The following is a 27,661-nucleotide window of genomic DNA, read 5'->3' on the forward strand; positions in this document are numbered from 1 at the left end:
CTGTTTGCAATACGTTTATTCAAGTCACCACAAATATAGACAAAGTCTGCATCTGCAGAGTGTATCAAAGCCAGTAAACTGCTACAGAAAAAAAATGATCTGGAAGTGCTAACACATCTTCATGTTGATATGCAGTGCACGAGTAAAAGCACTGCCTTTAAGTATTGATTTGTACATCGCTTACACACGTTGTTGTTTTGTAATGCAGTGGTCCATGATGAATGGAATGCATGCTATCTACACAATTCATATGTAGTGTATCGGTGTGATGTATGTTTAAATATGCATGTCACATTATATACACATTTCTGCATGCCTTCACACATTATAGTGTGGATCCTCACTCATACATGCACATACATACAGCCTCAGACTCTGACTACAGTGGTACAGTTAGGACTTGTGTCCTTGGATAGGTCTCATTATCCCCTTCCAGCTTCCTTTATTTGACTGACACATTTGGCAAACCAATAAAGTGGATACTCCAGTCTGTTGTTTACACGGCTTTCATCAGGGAAATTGTGTGAGGGTTAGATAGCATGTCTAATAAATAACAAGCAACAACTCAGCTCAGCGTTTTACACCTGTATGCCTCCGCCCCTCTTAAAGCACTCTGGACACTGTGTACAGAAATGTACTTGTCTTTACTTTACTGTTCTCCTCTCTACTCCTCATTAGCTGTCAGGTATTTTAATATATTTTTAACAGCTCTATTTTAACATTACATGGTTTTATCAATACTCTAATCAATTCGTGATTATTTGTGTCATTGTAACAATATATGGACATAGCGTGTCATTATTTCATGATTTTTGCTTGTTGTCCAACTTGAAGTTTGGATTATGCATACATTTTCCATTTCATACAGTGGTATAGTACCTGCATTTGGACATGTATTCTGATACTATGATAATTTTTTTCAGCTACATTTATAAAACCAAGACCTCACTCTATTTAGTTCTAACCTGCTCAGTTACTTTTACTCTGGTATACAGATATGTGCTCTGCACTTCTTTTTTTCATTTACAGTCCATGTTGGTGTACACAAATCTACTTTAATCAAATCTTATCTCCTCCACTTGACTAAATTTAACCAACTTATTCTTCCATTCATATTGGAATTGAGCCTTATTTCTAATCTACTTACATCCGGACTACTCTGCATATATGTGAGCGGTCTTTGCTCCTGTCCATTTCCCTCTTCTATACTCAAGTCTTACAACTCAACATTCCCTAACTTAACATGCAGCAATTGTTGCCCACTGCACCTGAGGTGGTACTAAGGAACATACTTCACACTACAAAGAATGGGTTTTAAGATGCAAGAGATATTGTGATCAACAATATGCCTCTTAAATGTTTTGCTGCCCTGTCATTTATTTCTCTGTATAGGCTGTGAACAGTTTGCACAAGTTAACATTATGTCTAGTAATGTTTGGTTATGTGTTTATGTGTTTATTCACAAAATCTTGTAATGTTTTCTGTAGCAAATGTTTTTGTCATTAACTTAAATAAAAGCAAGAGGACAAAAAAAAGGTTGAGCTGCACACTGCATTTCGTCCCTCATCAGATTCTTTACCTGCACCTCTCTGTTTGACGGTACGAAGCAGAGAGAGCGGGTGCTGCTGATGCATCCCTCGGGGCAGCCTTCCTGTCTCGAGGGAGGCACTCAGCACTGGAGAGTTGGGTAAGCGCTGGCCTTGTGCTGGTCTCGTTTACTCTTTGCTCCATTCTGTCAACTTCCTACTGCAGTAGGAGACCCACCATGAATTTAATGATAGTCGTATCAAAAAGTCATTCACCCTCATTTACGAAACAAACTTACGACAGAAAACTGGGTGCGTGGTTATTTCCATGCAATGCTTGGCATTTTTTAATGTGGATATAAATGGAAGCTGCATCACAGGTGGTGTATCTGTGTCACCTCTGCCACCTGTTTTGCCTGAGATAGAAGCAGACTCGGTATGCAAAGCCACAAACTCCTTTGTTTGGGTCATTTATTAATTTTTATTTGAATATTGTCATAAAACATTATTATATGAATATTATTAATATTTTGTAGGCTATGGGCTTGACCACAGCAGTGATTTATTTCCATGCAGAGTTTTTCGCCCTTCCTTTGATTGACTTTTTAGGCTGTCAAACAGAACAAACCTTAGGATGTCAGAGTTTCCATTTCTAGTTCAGAGAATGTTCTCCTCTTGGTCATATTATGCCTCTCCATGTCATAACCTCTCAGGACGAGGCCTCTAAACTGGGAATGTATTGGGGCAGGCTATTCAAATTGTTTTAAACTGCCACATTTATCAATGTCTGATCATTCCTACACTGTGATCAGCAAGATAACAAAATTTCGTAAAGCTCATGGGAACCCCGTAGTAAGATGATTTCTGCTCTGGGATCTGCGCTGTTTCGCACATTACATTGATAAATGATGGCCATTGTGTGTAAATATATTTGTGCCACTGTCACCTTTCTATTGCCATAAATCCATAATGTCACCAAAATGGAAAGTCAAAGCAGATCCTATGACAAAAGCCTTAGAGGTTCTTCGGTTTCGAGTATCGATAATTCCAGATTATAGGTTGTTACATTCTCAAAGTGTAAAAGGCCTATCTGCTATACAAAATTGTCCTCCACAGAATGTTTGGAAGACATCTAACTCTAACCATGCTGATATATTCTTTGCTGTCTTCTGCCCCTGCACTGCACAGACAGTCAATGGTACACTTTTCTCCATGTCTTCCCAGTTTCCTGGTCACACCTGCTGTGTCCTTCCAGAAGAAACCAATCAGCTACAGCCTTCTCATCAATCCCAGCAGTCTCTTCTCCATCTCAGCAGAGACTGGCGAAATCAGCCTGACCCGCCCTATTGACTACGAGAGCGACCAGCATCGCTACCTGCTATTAGTGCGAGCCAGCGAGGGCCTGGACAGCATGAGCAGTGCAGCGGAGGTTTGTGTCTGTTTATATGTGAGTTGTGAAATCCAAGTCACAGTTCCACTGTCAAATTCAATGATTTGATAGTCTTCAAAACTCAAAGAACATCACAAGGTTGTCTTGTCAAGTCTTCCACAGTCTGTACAGCATGCTATAAACTCTATCTGACAAGTCATCAAATTAATAAGTCTTCTACCAGTGGGATGATGTCCTTTTACTTGTTTCTCATGTAGCACGGCTGACTTTGATCTGGTGTATACCCAGCTACTGTCACATACTTCTTGGGCAGAATTGTAGACTCAATGCAGCGATAGTTGGCTGGAAGACGGCTGTTGAATCGTGGTCACTAGTGGTGATTATGATATATCTTACAGACAATAAAATAACCACACATGGTCATAAAATCCCAGACTGCTCTGAAACGTCCTTGAGCTGGACATGCATTAAGGCTGCTGAAAAGCTGTTAGATTTAATGTTATTGATTTACAGTTGCTGTATGGATGGTAATAGCTGTGGATGTGGCAGTTAAAATGATTGTTTGGTTCTAAGGCGTCCTGATTGGTCTCTTTTTTGTTTAATAGGAGGCATTTTGAACTCATCAGTGCCACATGGGTTGTTGTAGAATGCCTTTAACCTAAACTGATTGTAAAAGACGGTTAAAACCCTCAACCTATGAGACAACTGTTCATGTCGAGTATTAGACTGAGTATTGTCTTCAGTCAAACTCAAATAGACTTGTCTATCTGGAACGACTGCGCTGGCATTCCCAGTGATTTCCTTATGTTGTCAGGAAGTGAGAGAACAGCGGCTGACCGCTGCAGGCATCGATGCATCTGGTCTGGTTTCCATCATTACTTTGGCCTCGGGCTTAAACATGTCCTGCTGAACCGATCTGTCCTCAACTGCTCTGCTCTGGGCCCCTGCACACCACAGAGCACCAACAGCCTGTACGGAGATAGACAGAGAAAGAAGAAAGCTGTAGAATGAGAGGAGGATGACTAGATTCAGTGGTGAGAAGAGACGGAAAGAAGAAAAATGGAACAAAAGAAATGAATTGGTAGGGAGTTGGTGTGTGCCCTGCTCAGCCCACGCTGCCCTGTGGCCTGCCTCCTCAGCCCTCTGCTTGCCCTCTGGAGCCTGGGTAAGCTTTTTGAACATCCTCATGTACAGTCCCATCAGCGCTGAAAAGCCAGCACCTACTCAACACTGCAACCCCTGCCCCCACAGCCGCCTCTCTGTCTGTGCAGTGCACCACCAGATAGAAACTGTGCTGTGTGTGTGTGTGTGTGTGTGTGTGTGTGTGTGTGTGTGTGTGTGTGTGTAATGCACCGATACTTCATTTTATTTTGTTTTATTTTAAGATGATCCTTGAATGAAGTTGATTTGTGGGGTAAATTAGTGATACCATCTCAAAAATATTTATATGGTTCTATAAGATTAACATTTTGTAATATTTGAATTCTGGCTCCCATATTTTACTGGTTAATACTGAGTACTCTGTTTCAGCAGTGGAAAAGTGGTGTTGTGCAGGCTAATCTTGTTGACAGGGTAAACCTTTTACAAATGCTCTGTGCCTTATATTAGCCTTAATGCCCCCATATGTGCTCTTTTCTGCCTCCTGAACAGAATTATGGTACCAATCATTAAATCACATTGGAACAATTAAGAGGATAATGGAGGGCAGAATGGCTACAACAAATGTTAAGTGGTTTATAGGGCATGGCAGTGACGAGGCAAGATAAACACTCCGCTGTTTAAATATTCATACTATTTACTTCCCTACTGTTTTAATTTTTTTTTTAAATTATTTTTTAAAGAAAAATCTTAATGCTAAGATCTTTATTTATGCTGTTGTGTTTAAGATGTTTTCTTGGCTAACTGACATGTTACATTTTAACACAAACAGGCAAACCATCCAGGTGTACCTAACATTAGCCCAAGTGCTCCATGCTAAAAATGTAGTTCATGTAGACTGATTGTACGGTAGCCCACGTTTTAGCTCATATGTTACAGCAGACATAGTACCATTTAGAATATTCCTTGGAATAAGTTACATTTTGCATTCATATTGCAAATACATTATATAGTCTTTTCCTGAAAGCACTTTCATCGTGAACATTTCCAACATTAAACAACAAGTTTTGTGTATGTGAGTAAGTAAAAGCCAGGTGAAAATGCTGTTCATTAGATGTGCTGATGGTTAGAACTGACAAGATAGGATAAAAAAGTAGGTAGGGCAAGATACATCTTTATTGGTCACAACTGGGGAAATCTAGCTTTTGCAGCAGCATGAGGATAGAACTAAATGCAGATTGGTATAGAAAGTAGAATGAATAAATAATTAGAGGTACATAAACTAAAATATTAAGCGGATAAAATAGAAACTCTAAGCGCATTAAGAGAAAAAATGACCTGGTCAAGCAAATTGTGCTGATTAAAATGACTGTTGTGGGATTAATAGCAGCAGAGTCAACAAGTCTATTTGAAGAGTACACACCAGACTAATATATAATGTGATATTGTAATGGTGTTCATCTGTATCAATATAATACATATATTATAGTATATAATGCAAGAGTCAATGTAGTACATTAACATAACATAGGATAATGTTGTACTTTATGATATTGTATGGGATAATGGGATATGAGACATAGTATGAGTCTGTAATATAGTAATAAAAATAAAATAATGATACTACAACTACAACGACTACTACTACTACTACTACTACTAATAACAATAATGATGATAATAATAATAACCTATTCATAAAGCACCTTTAAAAAAAAGTGATTACAAAGTGCTTTGATAATAAGCAAAGCAAAAGAGAGGAAACACAGAGGCAATATGTCATTAGAAGCCGAACACCACAATAAAAGCCAAACAGTTATATTGAACTAAAGAACTAAATTGAGGTAAAATTCCACAAGATTAACAACATATCAGAAAGAAGACAGATTAAAATAAGAAATAGAGATAGGAATGATCATGAGAACATATCTGCCGATACATACAGCAAAAAGAATGAAGAAGTAAGGAAATAACAACAATTGCAATGATAAAATTGCTACAAAAAAAAAGATAAAAAGATGACATCACATAAAAGTAAGTCAATAAAATGGGTTTTGAGAGGTCTCTGTGACCTTTAATTCCTCAGGTGGGTCGTTCCAAAACCAAGTAGACCTGGTGCCAAAGGCACCTTTAAATTCAAGCCTCGACTTTGTAATGGCAAAAAGGGCACTAGCCGAGGATCTAAGGCTGCGAACAGGCTCATATGGGGTTAACATGTCTGCTATGTTGTTTGGGGCCAGAAACCAGACGAGCTTTAAAAAGTGATCAATAAAATTTTAAAAACAACTCTGAAACTGAAGAGAAGCCAAGATAAGTGGCAAGGCATATGTGAGGCGAGAGTGACTTTGGTGTCAGCCAGTACAAGAATACTGCATACCATAATCCATTTCATGACTTATAGTGTAAATAAATGAATATAACATAGAATAGAAGATCAGATATAATATTGTATGTGATAGGACAGGCTGTGATGTGTTGTGATTATGTCACGGCAGAGGCCACGCCCAATCACGGGACTATGCTAATGATGCTTCTGGTTTTTATACTGCTACATTGTCAGGGGCGGGGTTATGCTGACTATAGCTCCAGTGCATCATTAAGCTATGGTTTTAGACCCGCCCAAAAAATCTTAAAACAGGAAAATGGTGAAAAAACAGTCAACCATCTAACTCCACAATTAAGTACTATATGGTAAAGGGTCTTTGTAACATGGTTTCAACTATCAGTTTCCAACACTTAGAATGTGTTTTGAAACAAATCTCTGAATTCACTTTACACGGACTTTGAAAGTTTATCAATAGCAATATGAAGGTTGATGACACATTCCATTTGGAAGCTAGTTAAATGATTTGTTAGGCTTACTTTTTTTCCACTCAGTTTGGCTGAATCAGACGCAATATCAGACAACGCGTTGAACTCCATTTCAACTCTGCGGAGTGGGTGGATTCAAAGGTCTGTACCCAGGCAAACACAGTGATACTGAATTATGTAAAGGAATTAGATGTCATCGATGTTGTATGCGGTTGTTGTACCACAGCAAACAACCAGCAAATCAAATTGATTTGGGCCACACTTATTTAAATTACAATATATACAAAATAAATATATCAACAGATTGGCAAGGTATATAATCACTCCAGCAGAGAGACAGTGCAAAGGGAAAGGTCTAGAGTGCCTCGAGTAAACCAGACACTGTAGAGAAATGGCTTTGTGTGCTGTGTGCTGTTATAGACTGTGCTTTCCATTGGTGTTGAACAGTCTGATGGCAGCAGGTACAAATCAGTGCCTGCAGCGCTCTTGTTTTACACCGGGGTGGGATGATTCAGTGGCTGAATGAAGCCTGTGAAAACTCAATATGGAGAGGATGAGAGGTGTTGTCCAGGATGTCTTTGATATGGTCTTTCATGCTCCACACTGTCCAGTTCCAGCCTGACCACAAAGATGGCCTTCCTCTCCATCTTGTTGTGTCTAATGTTCTCACCAGCTCTGAGGGCATCACCCCTACACACCTTGGAAAAGACCAGCGCTTGTCAGCTCTGACTTGGCTCTCCTTGTCAAGCTTGCCTGATTCGTAGCTGGCAGTTATCGGTGCAATGTCTTTGCTCCATGCAATAGCACATATACATTTAAATATGACACTAGTTAAAATTAGGGTATAAAGCTTTGTCTCTTTTGCCTTTGATATGGCTGTTTTTTTTTAATAATATTTAAATGGCAAAGGCTCATAGCTTAAAACTTAAGTTCTAAACTACAAGAATGATCCTGTAGACACTTATTTCCCTGGAGCTTTCTGTTCTATTCCACTTCTTCAATACTTATGGATTGAGAAGACTGATTTATCCAGATGATGGTGTGACTGGATTTTCTCATTTTGGAGTGTGAGACATTTTGAATCTTTTCTTTAGCTTATCAAGGCCTAAAAAAAAAAATTAAAAAAAAAATCTGCCATTGGGTTTTTTGTATCAAGACACATTATGTATTATTTCTTTGCTGTGTTCACTCTGTAGGTTTGGAGTTGTCACAGTACAGGTAGTACTGGTAAAATACTTTTTACTCAACTACATGGTTTCCCAGCCCTGCTCAGGTCTAATCCTGTCCTCTTCTCATTCCAGCAAACATGCACTGAGATCATGTTGGTTTCAGTTCATTTAGATTAACATTCAGATACAGACCTAAACTAAACCCACAACACCCTGTGTCTGTCCTAAGGCTGGCACATATTACATAAGACACGCCCTCTTAAGAATGACAACCAATATAAAATTGCAATCTCTGGCACAGAGTGCCCCAACAATGAGTCCTAAAACCCAGAAGTGATTTTGCATGTCAGCCCATGGGGTTCTCTGGTCTCAAAGTCCATGATTTTTTTGAATGGGTTTTTGGTAAAAACCTTGAATTTAGGTCTGTGGTTAACATAAGCTTAAGACACTGTCACGTTTTGTTCTACGTCATAAAATACATCAGTAAATACCCTAACTTTGAGGCTTTTATTTGCCCATGGTTTAGTTTGTGTGGCGAGCAGTGACTTTAAACAGGAATGAAGACAGAGAACTTCTCTCATCTGCGAGGGCTTTTATTTTGAAAAGGCTCACAAGCAGGAAATCTTCAACAACACCCCGCAGGCCGGGGACCTGAGGCCATGGCGGCCAAAACCCGCCCCACTCACGGTTCCCCCACACATATAACTAATAATGAACAAGACAGGCAGAACGGAACAAAACTAGTAAATTACATAAACAACATAGAACAGATTAACTCAAATAAGCCCATAACATAACCCCAGAACAATAACCCAGCATGCCTTGCGGCATGCAGAATAGAGCAGCATAACAGCGACCCCAGGATCGCTACATTTGTTTAAAGCTTTACATTGCATTTGCGATTGTATTTACTTCAAAAATCATGAGGGAGGTTATTTATTTGTGGAGATTTTCTTGATTAACAAAATGTGTAAGTATCACGAAGGTTTGTTTGCTACAGAGCTTATGTTCTGCAATAATCAAAACTCTATGCAATGGTTGAAAAAAAAGGTCATCCCTGGGGCACTCCATTATATATATTTATATATAATAATGCAGCTCTCCTTAGACTGCTTAGATTGGAGGCTCTTGCTGTACATGCAATCTTAAGTTTCAAAGAGAGGAAAAATCCTGTCCTTCTATTACAGAAGCAAGTCCTAATCTAATGGCTGTGTCCTATCCTATTTTAGACCTCCTATCTCACCCTAACTTATTACATCATTGATATAACTGTAAATTTGATTTTTCAATCTCCACTCATTCTGTTATGCTTGTATCTATGTTTAGAATGTAGAATGTACACAGACTGCCCGTATCTTTGACTAGAATGTATCAGTAGGTACGGTCAAGCCATTATACGGTCAGCACTCTCACTTGTCACTGGCTAGCCAGCTCGCTGTCATGGACAATAAATAATGGGCATTCAGTTTGAACTATATTGGGTCATAGGAACTAATTGTATCGGAGGAGGAGAGAAAAGCCAACCTTTTCGGGAAATTTTCTTCATTGTTATTTAATTGTTAATTACTTGTTGATTGCTGTTGTCTTTGTCATTTAGTATGAACAACAGTACTGCTGCCATTTTTGGCAGTTATTTTGAATTTAGGACAGGGTCTATGCCATCCTAATTTAGGATTCCTAACTTGGGAAATCCCTAAATTAAGACAGTTCTTTAATAGTTAAATTCCTATCCTAAGATAAGATTTTTTTTTACTAAAATGCAGTTAGAAAGGTTCATTTCTGTAATACCAAAAATCCCAAATGTCTTTCTAAAACGAAATAAGTGAGGATTTCAGAGTAGGGAATTTCTTCTTATGAAGCCCCAGCATCTCATTACTTAAAGCGTTCTGTTTTTCCTGTTATAGTTTTAAAGTTGACTATAGCAGTAGCAGTATAAAAAGAAAAAAAAAATGACAGTGTTAATTAGTTTCCAAAAAAAGACTGTAGAAATAATGCCATCGCTTCGGTTCCTGTTCAGCTGTCCTTTTGCTTTTGATTTTATTCTACCTCTCAGAAATCTGTCTCTGTCTGCCACAACAGTGAACAGAGGTGTTGTATTTGTGTGGACTGGAGTCACTGAGCATGACTTTAATTTGCAGGTAGTTTCCAAGTTTCTCCCTGCAGGAGTGATAGCTCATCGGCACCATTAGTTACCTAACCAGCCTGAGACCTGTCTGCAGCTGCCCCAGGTGTGTGTGTGTGCGCGCACATGTGTGCGTGTGTGTGTTTGAGCTCATCTTGCTTTATTACGGCTGACTTCCCCTCTCCTCTTATTCAATCTTGCTTTCCCTCAGCCTCGTACACACATGTACTATTTGTTCATATGTCTTGTCGAACCCTCGATATTCCCCATCATACTGGCACATAGGCTGACTCTCTGCCATGCAAACACACACACACACACACAGGCAAACAGAGATTAACAGTCACTAGCAAACACACACAAATCACCTCAGGGAGTTGACATGGTCAGATTTTATTTTGTTGTCCATTGCTTCGGAGCTGATCTTTGCTGAAGGATTAACTGATATTACAGGACTTCATCTTACCTACCAGGATTTAATACCAGTGGTATTTACACACCACTCACAGTGTGTTTGCGTGTGTGTGTGTGTGTGTGTGTGTGTGTGTGTGTGTGCGTGTGCGCGTGTGTATCAGAGAGTGGTCAGCTGTGTTTTTGTCTATACTGCTGTGGGTATATGGAAGAGTAGAAGTGGGGCTGGGGGTCAGCCCATGTCTTTATTTATGCCTCCTGATTGCTGCAAGCAGGCAGTCAACATCTGGTAGAAGATGCTGTGTTTGCCTTCATGCCCCTAATGAACTGAGCAGCAGCCCAGTGTGTCGTGCACACGCACACACACACACACACAAACACACACCTACATGCTCACACCATACAAATTCATCTTTGCACACTGATCCACTCTCATTCGTTAGCTCAGGGCTTCTGAAAAATTGCACAAGATTGCATTCTCCACTGACCTACTGAAGGAAGCGTCTCCACAGAAGCTTCCTCGCTGAGGAGGGGTAAATAAACCAGAGGGATCAGGGTCAGGGCATGCCTTTGGAGGCGGATGGGATGAGGCTTTTTTTTGGTTAAGGATAGGGTTAATTTGGGTTACTCACAGATGAAAACGACTCCGGACCCAAAGAAAACCAATTCCGGACAGTGCCTGAAGTAGTAATCCCAGATTTAAAAATTTTTCATAACACCAACCCAGTGTGACTTTTAATCTCCAGCATTTCCACTTGTGATTGCCTGGGCAGTTTTAGCATGTAGATACAGTAACAGTATTACTGAAACATGTATGAAAACAGCGATGCAGAAACTCTGCACTCATTTTTAGTCTTACACTATAATATATTTTTCTTTCTATAGTTTTTAGTTTTTGACAAGAATTTGTGTGTGTTTGATAGCTTGTTGGAGATGAAATGCATTTGGAAAGTAGATGAGATCAGGTGGCAGGAGCAGGGGGTGGTGAAAAAAAAAGATGCTGTCAAGTCAAAAGTTTCCAGCAGCTTTCAAAGAATATACGGCAAGTCATAAAAAATAATAGCATCCTGTTAGATCCATCTGTAGGCTGTAAGTTACAACCTTGATTATTTTTAGATTTGAACAACACAAGATATGTTTGTTAACAGATTAAACCTTTATAAAGCATGAGACTAACAGCCTTCAAGCGTTCAATGTTAAAATTGCACAGAACATTTGGATTTTCTACAAAGTGTGGTATGTTGTCAAAAAAAGAGCTCTTTGAAAAGGAAACAGCCAGATGTTTGCATCATTCCATGGAGAGTGCAGCTGGTAGAGGGAAACTGTGATGCCTGGCTCTAAAAACTGCATCAGCTACAATTTGTAAGGTTATCATTGTCCACGTGTACATGACGTTTAACACGCATCTAACATGTATTGGCATGTATTGTATGGCAATTGGCAGTGATCAAATCTGTGCAGCACAGCCACAATTAAGTGAAAAGTCTCTGTGATGAAGGTCAGACTAGTCATTTACTCATGCCAAGCCCCTCCCTTCTCTCTGTGACTTCCTTCCTGTTTCTCTCTATCTCTCCATCTTCCCTTTTCTCCTTCTTATTTCTTTCTTAGGTCCGAGTTGTTATTGTGGATGAAAACGACTGCGTTCCAGAGTTCCTCCAGTCTATTTACAGCAAGGACGGCGTCCCAGAGACTGTGACGACAGCAACGTCCCTGCTGCAAGGTGAGACATCCGTACAAATCACAAAATATCGTCTAACATCCCAAAGCCCCCATCTTGTTTAAATCCCCATTAGTTTTTCCTGCACTTCTTTCTTTTTGTTTTTAGACAACATCAAATGACATTATTTTACACCAAAAATTCCATTCCATTTGTGGTTGTTTTTCTGTTGAACGTACTTGCAAGGGGGATTTGGAGATGCACTTTGCTGTTTTCATAGCTTATGTGTTCTCATAAACAAAAGCACCAAAGGAAGCTGTGCTTGTGTTATTTTCCCATTTAACTTCACTAATTAAAAAACTCCCACACAATTTAAAAATGTTAGTGTTCTAATTAAGATTGTCTTTAAACACACCTGATAAACACAGTACATAATGCATAAATCATGATGTTATTGAGGAGAGTGTGCTGCAGTGCTGTGTGTTTTTTTCCAGTCTGGGTTGAATGAATAAACCCAGTGAATCACAAGAGGTGTTTTATTTTCGCTATATTCATATTAGGTGGTTGTAAAATTCTGGAATTCTTAAAAAACACGCCATATTTTTCCTTATGAGTCCCATGAAGTAAAGCTAAAGCAGGTGCAGCTCAGTGGGCTAATGTGTGCCTGTGTGGGGTCTGTGTTATGTAAATGCTTGAGAAGCCCTGCTGTAGTGGCTTTCAGAGCGAAACAAGAGTGGCTGAGCTCTTTTAACATTCATGTGTTTTGACTGGTCAGAAAACTGAGTAGGTACTTGTCAGCACTGGCAGCCGTGAAATCACCGGCACTTCCATCAGTGCAGCTGCTCTCGCCTCTCCTCTCCTGTAACGACCCAATTTCCACACAGGGATCGCTTAAGTTTCATCTTATGTGAGGAAATGGAAATGGTAACTGTTGTGGGTTTGACTTATCACAATTTGATCTGCACAGTGTGACTTAACACTGAGAAGCCCTCTTTTTCAGATTCTGACAGGTTGCCAACAAAACTGACAGCAAAGTATTTCACACCTCTCTGCATAAAGGCTGCACATTCTATTTCAAATAAATTCAATATCTTAAAGCGTAACAATTGGTTCAAATTGCACAACGAATAAAACAATATTTCCACTTTAAAAGCAGCTCAAGATCATTCTGTTCACAGCTCAAAACAAAGTGATGCTTCAAATAAAATAAACAGGTTTGCTTACCGTTGGCTAAAAATGGAAACACCAACAGAGCTACAAATGAGTATTGACAGGAACAAAATGCAGGGAAATAAAAGACTGCATGCAGTACGTGAATTATTAATGACTGCAGTTTTGACACCTCATTGGAAGTGCTCATTAACTCAGGCTGCAGGCAGAAAACTTTTGGGTTGGATTCACAATACAAAGCTTTGTTGTTTTTACACTTGTGCTGTGTTCTGGCTGGCATCATTACAATCATCCTCATCACCATCATTATCACCATTACTCAAATATCGTATTTGATTAAGGGGAAAATGGGTTACATACACACAGTTTACAAACACACAGTGTAACACTAAATGAAACAGAACAGCTGAACTGTTAAATCACTTTGTATCCTGTGAAAATAGTCGTATTGTCTTAACAGCTGACATTGCACGTAGCAGAGAGAATTTAGTTGAGTAAAACTGAAAATTGAATTGTGCAAATTAAAGTAAAAGTCAAGTCTGTTTTTATCAATTTTGTGAATTTCAAAGGTAGATATTTTTATCTTACCTATGGCTGGGCAAAACCAACTTGTCACAAAAAAGCAATATGCTTGCCTGTGCATTTGGTCACATTGAAGTAGTTACATAATTTAATTGCAAAATGAATCTAATCATAATCTGTAAGTAATCAAAAAAAAAGTGTAATTAAATTACAGTTACAAATCAAAATGTTGGTGATTGTAAAGAAGTTTAATCCAGACATAATTATTTAAGTAAAAAGATTATACCTAAGATATAACATTTATTCTGTGGCTTTGCATCTTTTCGTCATGCGTGAATGCCTTTTTTCATATATTTCTGTACACAAGGTAAGTCAGCAAAGCTTTTGTAACACATTTGAGTGCAAAACCAACAAGGCTAGGATGGCTTACCAGAAGCTGTCTCTGCGTCCAGACAGGCTCCATTCTTTTGGCAGTATGCACTTTTAATCATTGTTTTTGATTGGTTCTCTTGTTTGCACTGCCTCTCATCAGCAAATTAAAAAAAAAAAAATTGTGTGTTGTAGAGCTGGGTGATATGACCTCAAATCAATATCACAATTTATTGGACATGATTAATGAATGATTATTTTCTTTTTTGTTTTGTTTTATTTTGTTTTTTGTCCTCATAGTTTGGCAGTCAATATATCATTAAATTATCCAGTGTTATTATCCAATAAATAAAAAGGACATTTACAGTTTAATTTAACCATGGTATGTTGCACTGTAACAAATACCATTATGCATTATTATTTATTAAACTATCCAGCATAATGCAAGAATCAAAAGCTCCATCTTAAACAAACGTCAGGTAAATTTACGTACATGGTGCTGATAACAGACCAACCTCTTACTGTAAGACTGACTTGAACTTCTGCTCTGTGCTATTAATTGTTTTTATTGGGGGAAAAGGTTTTGAGTCGGCCTACTTCTTCTATAGCCGCCAACAGCCTGCCAACATTCCCAGTTAGAGAAAAGTTAAGAATAAGGCAATGTGCCTGTGGCCCCAGGCCCCCAGATCTCTAAAGCTGCCCCTGATAATAATAATGAGAGCTCAGTGCTTGCAGCTGGAAGAGACGCTGAGCGATGTGTTCTAGTGTTTGTAAATAATCTGTACAAGTCTGACTGAAGCTGAAACTAAAACAAATTAGTCTGTAGCGTTTAAAAAAAAGTCCCTTCCTGCCGCTGAACATTTGGCTGTTGGTGCATTCAGACACTTTAGTGCTGTGAGGAGAAACTCCACTCTGTCTCTTTTGCTGTGCTGTGCTGTTTGATGATATGCTGTTTGTTCCGTGATAATAAAACACTGTGAAAGCACACACGACTTGGTTGTCAAATACTCAGTTGTATTTCTAGAGTCAGCAACCCCAGGATGGTGAGGGATTAACAGAATTTTAAAATAAAAAAAAAAGGCGAAATAACCAACGTGGGCAAGATTACAACTGTTAAAGGTTCAGAATGTCAGTTTCAATTAATTTTCGATTAATTTCCCAGCCATAGTGTGTCAATATAATCAGCTTGAGTTTGCCATCCCTGCACATAGCGAGCCACACCAAGGCAGGTTTCCATGTAGAGGACGAGAGCGACTTTCAGTGCTGGAAAATCAATAATATTTTGTCTTCAGGAAGAGGGCTCTAACCCTACTGTACAGTCTTTTCTGATGTGCTACAGTGTAAAACCTGTTTACTGGAGGTGAAAATGCTGTCAACATCGAAATGCTCAGCTTTAATGCCTGATATAAAATATTTTCTAGAAAAGTAATCAAATGTAGTAAATTACATTACTTGATAAAATTAAATAATTAAAGTAGTTACATTCCTTGTATATAACTGGGTAACAAGTAATCTGTAACATTTTTAAAGCAACCTTCCCATCACTGATTGGAAAACAATGTCAAAGTTCAGCAACACTTGTGTTTTAAAGAACAAAGTGGGTGATGATAAACCATAACACGCTGTCACTCCAGCTAGCTGTACTGTGCAGCAGTCTCCACTTTTTCATTAGGAGGCAGCTCAAAAGGAAAAACATTTCAAATGCAAAAAAAAGAGCTGCCTCTAAACAGTGATTTGTTTATAACCATGACTGTGTTGTGATCTTGGGATAGGGAAAGTTCTCCAAAGCAGGGGCTTGCTTTATTAGAGATGTGAGAAAATAATACTAATTATAATAATGAAAAACATAACAAATTGACCAAATATAAATGGAATAACAAATTATGCTTTAAATACATAGTACTTAAACTACTAAGGGTTTTAACATGTGAATACGTCAGTAGATCAGCACACAGAAGAGATGTAGTGACATTAACATTTTTTCCTTGTATAGGCCTAATACTTTTATTCAGTTGTTGCTGCTCATGGGAATATGCTTTGCCAAAACTCTACTTGAGAGAGTGAGAAGGGGTTGCGTGTTTTGTGTATGCCATGTCACAGTACTCACAGCATTTTAGTATGCGACAAAGACATGTTGCATATGAATCAAGTACTTTAAAAAAAATCTGCGCCAACTAAAACAATTAGCAAAGAGCACTCACCACAAGTACAAGATGAAAAAGCTATTGAGCACGGCATGATGACCACTATATCAAAAGACAGATGCCATACATCCATTCAGTACAAACACAAAAATGATGAGTTTATTCTAATGTTAGAGCAGATATAGCAAACATAGCAACTAGATCAACAGAAAAGCTAGACAAGTGCTAAAGTGTACCTTATTATACCTGTTACAATTCAACATTTATCATAAAAAGCCATAAAAGACGAGAGAAAAGATAATTATTTTGCTTGTAATTATGATTCTTCGATGCTTCATACACAGGTAAAATGGGAACAAAACATTCGTCAAGGATGTGATAACAATGCGGAGCTAGACAGTGACTTTTACGGAAGTGCTGACTGGCATACACTGAGCATGTAGTAGGTACAATATGACACTAGCCAGTTAGACATTGAGTGAATATGCAGATACTCCACTGAATATGCTGTCACAGTTAAAGATATACAGGAACAGGTACATACCTAAGTGCATTTTCTGTAGGTTATAATATTCTCATCTTTTGCTGCTGTTTCCTGTCTATTTGTACAAATTCTTTGTTGTTGTATGGTTTAATGTTTCTAATGATTTGTTTTTGTCTGTAATATTATGTATTGGCGAAGCCAAAGACAAATTTCCACTAAAGTGGATAATAAAGTTAATCTAATCTAATCTAATCTAATCTAATCTAATCTACCTAAAAAATAATTAATTAATTAAATTGTCATAGTTCATGGGGGCCCTTCTGTGTGGAGTTTGCATGTTCTCCCCGTGTTTGCGTGGGTTCTCTCCGGGGTCTCTGGCTTCCTCCCACAGTCCAAAGACATGCAGCTCAGGTTAATTGGTGACTCGAAATTGCCCTTAGGTGTGACTGTGAGTGTGTATGGTTGTTTGTCTATATGTGTCGGCCCTGCGATGGTCTGGCGACCTGCCCAGGGTGTACCCCGCCTTCCGCCCAATGACAGCTGGGATTGGCTCCAGCCCCCCCGCGACCCTTACAAGGACAAGCGGTTACGGAAAATGAATGAATGAATGAATGAATGAATGTCATAGTTCATGTGTGCACAGTGCATGCTTGCAAACTGCACTTAATTGTCTAATCAATCTACTAATTGTTTCAGCTGCGCTTGTATATTTTCATATGGTTTTTGCACATAACTCCTAACTTATAAAGTAGTGATCTAGTAATAGTAGTGGAGGAAAAATTGTCATATTTGCCTCTAAAGTGTAGTGGAGTATAATAGGAAAGTGGCATGAGATTAAAATACTTAAGTAATGTAAATGTCCATCAGATTTTTACTTAGGTACAGTACTTGAGTTAATGTACTTGGTTAAATTACACCGTCAGCATAGGGACGCACAGTTAGTGAAATTACAGTTATTAGGATCAACGTATCAATTATAGTAGTATTGTCATTTTTTATTATTGTTATTCATTAAAATGGTGACAGTAGCGTGAGGTAGTAGTGTGTTAAAATCAGCGCCGACAACATTAAAAAGTGACGTTTGGACATGCGAAGTCGATAGTAGTTAAGTCGTGTGTGAGCCTCGTGAGTCAGTGTTAAAACACTGCAACAATACAACAAACCTACGTAGCCATTTCAGCCGACACCATGCAGATGTTTTGCAACCTGTTGCTAACGCTAAAGCTGTGGATCACACACAAATGCAGGTAGATAAATCCCGCATAAATGTTTATTACCTTTGTTAAGTTCGGCTCAGGCAAACGTGTACTTTTCTGTACTTTAAATTTATTTTAGTTTTAATTTTCATTTAATAAAGAATAATGTAATGGTAAAATAAGTTTTGGTGTCAGTTTTTTCTAAATCAATACAGATAATGCACGCTTTATTGAACACACATCAGATGGTATTCGAATGAATTATCTGGGTATTTCTGACATCAACACACATAACTGAATCAAAATCGAAGCAGCTGGATCAATATTGAATCGAAATGAATCGAAATCGAATCGGATCAATATCGAATCTAATCAAATCGAATCATGACCCAAAGAATCAAAGTTAAATTGAATTGTGAGGTTCTTGAAAATACCCAGCCCTAATCATTAGCAATAAAAACACAAAGCGCAGCTGAGACTGAAGCGACTATCTCTGTTTTTGCAGGACTTCGTCATAAATTAAAGTATTGAACAAATTGGTACTTTGTCATCATGGCAAATGAGGAAAGTTAATAAGTGAATGAGGGAGTGAGGTGTATGGTGTAGGTGGCACAGAAGGTGCACTAAGGGAGGCGAAAAATTTCACCCTGCTGTGCTGCTCCTGTGTGTGTGTGTGTGTGTGTGTGTGTGTGTGTGTGTGTGTGTGCATTGCCAAGTTTATGTATGTGTTAAAGCGTTTGGGTTGGTATAAGGTTGTCAGTACCCTTGCGAGTATCTTTGTTAAAAAAGAAATAAACAAAAAAGAAAAAGGATACGAAGAGCTCCCAGTACTAAAATTAAACATCTTGCAGTGTTTCCTGTTTATTATGATATCTAAAACAGTATATGTATAATAGAAACTCCCCAATTTTCAAATTTGAACTTAGGCAATTAGCTTTTAAACTTGGTGAGCTGGAAAATAGCCCATGCGGAATGCTCCTTTGCCAAACGCTCTTCTGTTTTTCTCATTAAATTAAAAAAAATCCTTAAAACAGAAATGCTTGAATGCATGTTACAATAAATATAGTCAATTCTACCCGTTCCAGTTCTGAGTGCACCTAAAGCTCAACCACCCAACCTCCCAAAAATAAATGCTTCATTTCTCCCCTTACTTGATTAAACAGGTTAAAAGGCACAGAATTAAATTAAATGAGCTGGGAGAAATGGGCATCCAGCATCGTTTTGCTAAATCATGTGCTAGTAATCCCATAATCAGTTCCATCGTGAGAGTGGACAAATGTCTACTTCGCCAAGTTGGGAAAAAAGTGCAGAGTACCAAGCGAGCCAATTATCTCGCTTTCCATAGAGATCTGAGGCTCCTGCAGTTTCCATCTTCACTACAAAATCATTATGTGCCAGACAGACTTGGGGGATGCAGCCAGAAATGTACTGTGCCCCCCCCCCATGTAGTGATGCCAGCACAACAATGCTGATTCAAGATTACAGAAGGACTTGCTGATAAATACATGCTCAAACGGTGCTCTGAAGAGTACAAATCTGTACTTAGTAAATTAAATATTGACTCATATGTGACATGTGTTTGGCCACTGCAAGGAAGTGTAGGCCAGGCACCAGCACACTAGTGCTGCAGTCCATTTTCTACCCATCGTCTTTGGATATTGGAGGTTATTCATCACTTTACAGCAGCAAAACAGCTGCATTTCAGTTACAATTCAGAAAAATGTCAGTCCTTGTAATCCACACAGTAGTGCAGAGTAAACACAAGTAAACTGACTTTATCCAGTTTGTAAATCTGACCATAAATCTAAATAAAAGACATTACAAACACCATCATTTATAATGTAAAAAGTGGCCAATTCTGGATGAAATTTCCATTTCCACATGAGATTTAATACAGTTTTAGTTGAGTGTTGTAGTTTTTCCTCTGCTAAAAAGAAGGCAGTGTGACATAATACATATAGAGAAGCTATTTTAGCAGCTCTAAACCAGTGCTCATGGCAATTTAATGATGAAACATCCATCCTGCTTACAGTGTTGACAATATATTACAGTGTTTTTTTTCTTCTGTCTTTTGAGATAATTTCTTCTTATCATCTAGCAGCTGAAAAACCTTTGGCTGAATAACATTGCTTTTGGAATTTACTTGTTTACTAGAAGCTTTCACGTTCAGCCTGCCATCCACTCTTTTCCCCTTGTGCTTTCCAGATTTTTGTGCAGTTTTTTAAAACAAATAACACTAATGAATTCTGTCCATGCTTACCATTCAGAATGTTATGTGACAGTTTATGTCAAATGATGCCAACAGAGTGAACGAAAGTAAAGGTCCAGTGTTGATAAGTCTAGCGTGTCTTGTTTCCTGTGACACTTACTGGGATGCAGTTTGGTCAATTTGGTCTGCTTTTGTCAGGCTCATTACTAACGACCCAAAAGTCGTAAGCACAAAGTCATTCAGACGGGCAACTGATTCTTTGGACAGTTTTGCTGACTGTTGTGTTGTCCATAATCATCAACAACATGGGTCCATCAGGTTACAGGTTAGGTGTGAAAGCATCCTCATATTTTGATTTGTCATTTCTGTTGCACTGGCAGCACGTTGGTGTAGTGCTTAGCACTGTCGCCTCAAAGCAAGAGGTTCCCAGGTTTGAACCCGGGTTAGGGTGGGGGGGGCCTTCTGTGTCGATAGTAGATTGCATGTCCTCCCCGTGTCAGCGCGGTTTTTCTCCGGGGTCGCCGGCTTCCTCCCACATTCCAAAGACATGCAGGTTAGGTTAATTTGTGACCTTAAAAGTGAGCATGATTGGTTGCAGCCCTGCAGTAGTCAATTTTGTTTATAAAGCCCATTATCACAAATCATAATTTGCCTCAGAGGGCTTTACAGCGTACAACATCCCTCTGTCACTGGACCCTCAAATCGCCTAAGGAAAAACTCCCCTAAAAAAACCCTGTGACAGGGGAAAAAAACTGTAGAATCCTCAGGAAGAGCGACTGAGGAGGGATCCATCTGCCAGGATGGACAGACGTGCAATAGATAAAAAAAAAACAATGATATCACAGTAATGACATAGAAGAAAGAGAAAGAGAGCGGGGACCGGGCGACCTGTCCAGGATGTACCCCACATCTCGCCCAATGACAGTTGGGATAGGCTCCAGCCCCCCCACGACCCTTAAGAGGACAAGCACTTACGGCCAATGAATGAATGAATGAACTTCTTTAGTACTCTCAACCTAAATTATATTAGTGTTCCTATTAGTAATAATGTGACGTTGTTCTCTATTGCAGTGCAGCGTTGTGGTTTAGGGCACTTTCATCTTGCAATTTAATAAAGAAAGATTTCTTTTGAAAATAATAATTGATTTCGTTTAATTTGATGGTTATTCAGGATGATGAAAGACTGGAGGCTACAGTCAAAAAAAAAAAAAATTTTATTTAATACCACAACACTTTTACCACAAAATCAATTAATCTATTATATTCCAAGTAAAATTGGACTGGTACTGACATAATGAAATAAAACAAATTATGTGAATAAACACTGACATCGTTTATAAAATTGTCTTTCATTAAAGTAAGACGTTTTTGTTTTTTTGGTATTTTGTTAAAATTTTAAATTTGAAGTGTGTTCTTTTCCCAAAGCAATGAAGAGGTACAGTTAGTTTAGGCAAAGTCAGACAAAGTGCTGATGTGTGTATGTAAGTGTGTATGTATTCATTTATTTTCATGGGTGTTTGTGTGTGTGTGTGTGTGTGTGTGTGTGTGTGTGTGTGTGTGTATGGACACGAGCCAAATGCAATGTAAGGTGAATTGGAGAATTGAGAGTTTGATGGCAAAATGACTTGTTAGCGGAAAATATGCTTATTCAAATCCCTGGTGGATCTTTTCAGTTTTAGCAAGGCAATCAATTTGTGGGCAAGTGAGTCCAGGCTCCATGGATTCCCAATGTGTAATGTAGAAACAGAAATGTTGCAAAATGACAGTCCTTTCAATGCATGCTGAGCAAATAAACACTTACTCCCCTTGTGTTATGGAACTGAACATTTAAGTCAGTGGGGGCAGCACTTGCTTTACAATCTTCACTTTGGTCACATAGCATGAGGAGTGAATAGATATCTACCGCTCATGTTGAGTGCCTTTGCTCAAATACAAGAAACAAAAAAAAAACAAAAAAACTTGGCTCTACATCAATAAAAGACAGATTGTACATGCAGCTACTATTTTCTCTTTCACCAGGACTTAAGGATTAAGAATGCTTTATTGCCATAAGAACTGCATTTGTTGCAACTGATTTCTGATGCTATTTTATTTTTTCTAAAGAAACCGAAGTAGGACGGAAAAGGGGGGGGGGGGGGGGCATAGTGATTTAGCATTGTGTTTGTACCAGTGTTTTTCAAAGGAAAGCTCAGTCACTGCACAGCCATTATTTGTGGAGGCCAGCCCTTGCCCCCATTCATTGCTGAAGTAATACAATGTGTAAGCCCATTTTAACATTGGAATATCACTGGAACACTGTTATTACAATGTTATGGAAATACAGTCATTAAAAAACAGTCATTGAAATATTATTGAAATACAGTCGGCGAAATGTTATTGAAAAACAGTCCTTGATATGTAATTAAAAAGCAGTCGTTAGAATGTTACTGAAATACAGCCATTTAAATGTTATTGAAACAACTGGTTACATGTAGACATTTGAAACACTTCTTAGCAAAATTCAGTTTAAGCTAAAACTGTACTGCAATGTGCTGTTGTAAACTGTTCCAACAACTAACTTAAACTTCACTTTACTTCATCCCCATGAAATCCTCATGCTGTACTCAGGGAAATTTCACTTGTAAGATTTCATATTTTCCTGATTTCTAATCACCTTTATTGTACTCACAAGAAATTATGCATTGCAGATTTGTTGACTGATAAAGTCAACAAAGTGTGGCTAGGACTTTACTTCTCTACTCTACTACAAGACACTTTTGGCGTTGATTTTGTGAGGATTGTGGACAAAAATGCTAACAGGAATGTAATTTTTCTCCAATGTCCATTTCCTAACCAGTGTTATGCTGTTGTTTTGAATAACACCCCTGCTCATGTAGGCCACATACATAAACTGACCATGATACAAATCAACACCCCTGTTTCATAGTTGGCGTTACTGTGTTATTCTTGAAAATACCGCCTGAGTAATGGTGTTAGTGTTAGAAATCACTTAAATCCACCATTATATTATGCTGTGTTCCTGACAACTCTGAACATTTGGCATTGTACACATGAAACGCACGACGGTCGGAAGTTAGAACTTTCAACTGGGAAATTCCAACCTCTAACTTTGGCTGTAACGCAGCATTTGTCGATACCTCGAAGAGAAAGGAAAAAATAGGGATTGATTTGTCCCTCTAACTTCTTTTTTATTTACTCTTCATTTCTATGTTATCATTTTTAGTGTCAGCCAATGATTGCGACTCCGAAGAGAATGCAGAGTTGACCTACTACACCCTGAGTCCAGACTTCACCATTTCCCCTCATGGGACCATCTTCCCTGCGGGGCCTCTGGACTACGAGAGGCCCAACCACCTGTACGAGTTTGTAGTGATGGCCATTGACAAGGGGGAGGTCCCTCGAACTGGCACAACTACAGTACGCATTCGAATGGCTAACGTCAACGATGAATCACCTGAATTCTCCCAGCACGTGTAAGTAAGAGTCGAGATTCTAAACCTCTGGTTCTTATGCAATTGGTGAGTGTTAAGGAGATTAAACTGAGTATTCTGATGAAACTCTGGGATAGCTTTAAATGCAAAAGCTGTTATAAGCTCCTCTTAGTCTGTGTTAGATTCGTCTGTGCTGTTGAGGGTGGACCACACGACTGCACCATGCTATACTGCTGTACTTTAGTTGTTAGCAGCATTGCCCAGGATCCCTTGCTGCAGACAAACAATCTGGGTCAGCCTCTCTAGGTTAAGTTCTTTTGAGTACCAGAATGATCCAACTAGGTTAGTCTGCAGCCATTTTGGGTGCATATATACCATTCAAACTTTTGAGTTGCTGCATACAGTTGGGTTTTCAGATATAGTGTGAACAGGGTGTATGCAGATCCTTTAAAAGTCCTAAATTCAATTATACAAATATTAGGCCTTAAAAGTCATTAAATTGTCTTAAATTTGAGTTTCTGAGGTCTTAATTGCCACATTTTTAAAAATCAAAATGTATTTATCCATCTTTTACTTTCTTTTAGTCAAAATCAGTCAAGCTCTCTTGTGTGAAAGTCCATATTTCTGATGTTACAGATGTTTAAACTTATGATTAAACTTAATAGTCTTCTGATTTTATCTTTACTCTTACCTTTTAGCAAAATGTATCTTAACCTAACTCATTCTAATAACCATAGTCATACATAAAACCTACCTCTGCATGACACTACATCTGTACTTACCTTTATATTTAACCTGCAATGACTGAATATGAAAAATATGTTTTGTCCAAAAATCAGACAGAAATTTGGTTAAATATTATATTGAAAAGGTCTTAAAAAGCAGTCAATGTCAGCATCTGATACCTGTAGACACTCTGAGTGTGAGAAGAAATCCCAGATATTAATTAATTTTGAAAATATTCATTAAATGTAGCCCTGGTGGTTTTTCAGCTGTTGTCTGGCAAAATTATTTGGTCAGGGTCTAGAGGAAAATGTTGCAGTTCTTTCATTTGCGCTTCTCTCCTTTTGATTAAAATGTTCAGTCACTATCTGGTAAAGATACACTTTAAATACATCTAAATGTAGTCTGGCTCTGCACATAACAGGCTAAAGCGTGTATGGTGAACATAGAGAGAGGCTGAATAAAATGAACTCAAGACTTTTGGAGTCGGACCTTAACGCCTTTCCACCTGAGTGATGGGTGAGGATAAATTGCATACCAATTTATTAGTGAAGAATATAAAGTACAGAGAACCAAAGCTGTGTGTGTGTGTGCGTGAGCGAGAGAGAGAGAGTGTGTGTGTGTGTATGTGTGTGTGTCCTGCTTTGTCAGGTCAGCTCCTCACAGCTGCTTCCCAATTCAACATCGCAGCTGCCGTTACCCACATTTCCAGTCGCCCCCCCCCCCCCCACCTCACCCCCCTTCAGTGCTGCTGTGGTGCCTGCATCTTTTAATTGCTTGATTTTCTGGCAGAGAGCTGGGCAGATTGGTGAGGCAGGGTCAATCAGCCATGCCCACCAGCACCCTCAGGAGGCCCCGAGCCTGCACTCACACTCTTGCGTGTGTTCCAGAATGTGTGTGTACTCAGTAATTGAGAAGGTCCCAGCAAAGCGGGGTGTTGGTATGTACAGAGTGATGTAGTTATAAAGTGCATTCATGCATCATGCATCTGATATGCATGTGTTTATGTTTATGGTGGAGGGGAATTACTTTGTGTGCGTGCGCGTGTGTGTGTGTGTGTGTGTGTGTGTGTGGGGGGGGGGGGGGGGTGTGTGGCAGTGGAGAGACTGCGAAGACTGCGTCAATGCATGTGATGGACAGAGATGAAAAAAAAAAGAGAGAGGTCATTAAATATATCATTATCGAGACAGAAAATCTGGCCTATTTGTATCGATTTTTGAAGTTGGAAGCATGCGATAATGAGTATCCATGTGTGTGATTGCACAAGAGTGTGTGTTCTGCCAGTTCAGGGTGATTATCGACTGCAAGGCTAAAAATCATACTTATCAGTGTAAGTCGGTGTTATTGCAACTTTCTTTTTGAAACTGGCTATGACGTGATGTTTGTTATTGACGGTTAGTGCAAGATGGTGAGAAAGAAGGAATGGAGGGAAAGAGAAAGTAAATGAAAAGAGAACTATTTGTTTTTTCATGTTTCCACAAGTTCTACACTCTAACTCTCAGATCTACCTCTTCACTGCATGGCTCTTGCTTCTTGCCGAGTGACAGAATAGTGGGCTTTCATCTATATGCTGTCACTTTGCTATCAGGACCTTATTACTGTACCTACCATCACCTGCCTGTTGCCACGGAAACCACCCTGGAAGCCTTCTCCCGCTGTTGCATGTGTGTCTATGGAGCTTACATGTATGTATTTTTGTGTTTATGTCTGTATTTTTTTGTTTCTGTGACTTCAGAGATTAAGAACATCATTTTTCCATGATAACAATTTTGTGCAAAAAATTTCTATTAAAACTATTTATAATATGATAAAACAGGAGGAATTGATTTCAGGTGTTTGAGACGGACAAAGGACAGAAGGTGTTGCTAAACACTTGTCAGGCTTCCAGCTCTGCTCACTCTGTACTAATGCAGTTTACAATGACAGCAGTACCAGATGTACAGCTTGAAATTAGAGGTCATTTCCCAAGACAGTGGGACCTTTTTTTCACACAGAGGTAGCAAAAGCAGGCTTCTCATTTTTAGTCGTGGACAGTCAGTTTGCCGGCTCAAATGAAAACTGTCACTGGTAGATAATATCAGCTGCTGCTGCAGCCTAATTAACTTTAGCTCTGTGAGTTGGTTGAAAACAATTTCATCACCTGACTCATGAACATCGGAACCCAACAAAAGGCTCTAAGATATGCAATCTATGGCTAAAAACAAGAAATTATGACCACTCAAAACCATGTCACTCCCATTTAGTGTTCTGCCTCGCTATATTTGCTTTTGTTTGGTGCTGTGTCTCTTGGATGCCTAATGCTTGGCAGCTGGTATCTACTTTCTTTAAGGGGCTGACCTCACCTGAGCAGTGTGGGGGCAGGCCTATAAACGTCTTAGGTCCTTACCTGGTTTTCAGAAGCCAGATCATGCTTTCTGTAGCATGTGAGATACTTTGGCATATAAACACCTTAACCAACATCTGCCACCTGTGTAGATGCATATGAAGTATGTTAAAAAGAATAAATAAATAAAAAGACAAAAATATAATGGTTAAGTCTGTAGGTGTATGTATCACCTACATGCTAAAAATTAAAGTTAAAGTTTTGCACCTGCAATGCCGATAAATTAGATTGTCACTCCGGCCAAATCCAGTTTTAAAGCCAAGAGAATCCATCCACACCTTTAGAGACAACTCTGTCTTTACAGAAATAACTGAGAGTGGCTAGATGCAGAAGAGTCAAACACACTGCTGCACCAACACACACACACTTGCATGATGTTAAAATTGTATTTACACATACAAATATCCAGGTTTCTCTATGTTCAGTGTAAACATCATCATCAGGATAATAGTGGGAAAGTACACATATTGACCATTTTTTTTAGGTTATTCTATTAGTTTTGGCTTTAGCACACAGTTTATATTAGAAAGTGATGGAATTATCCCCAAACAATTTCCACAGTCGAATACGACTCTTCAGGTATTGCCTATTGATGACAGTTAGTTAAATAGTCTTTAATTTATTTGTAGAAACCATGCAAATTCTGTATAAAACCAGATGTTTAGCACCCCTACACAGCCCTAATGGAATAGTCTTTATTTTCATAACCAAATTTTCCCACAACTGCTACTATTTAACTGTGAGATTAGCAGTTGAATCAGACTCCTTAGATCAAATGGCCTAATAGTCGACTATTTAGCCCCCGGTAAGTGATTATTTTACCTCCCATCTATAAAAACCATACTG

General features: G+C 38.8%; 1 protein-coding gene across 1 annotated transcript in view; it reads left to right on the forward strand.

Moving 5' to 3' along the window:
* The window catches only part of si:ch211-186j3.6 (neural-cadherin), a 384,238-nt gene that overhangs the window by 115,099 nt on the left and 241,478 nt on the right, over positions 1-27,661 (forward strand). The window contains 3 exon segments of the mRNA XM_042487073.1: positions 2,751-2,955; positions 12,136-12,247; positions 23,502-23,751. Coding sequence (XP_042343007.1) covers positions 2,751-2,955; positions 12,136-12,247; positions 23,502-23,751 — 567 coding nt within the window.

Source organism: Plectropomus leopardus, chromosome 1, assembly GCF_008729295.1.
Source record: "Plectropomus leopardus isolate mb chromosome 1, YSFRI_Pleo_2.0, whole genome shotgun sequence".
NCBI lineage: Eukaryota > Metazoa > Chordata > Actinopteri > Perciformes > Serranidae > Plectropomus > Plectropomus leopardus.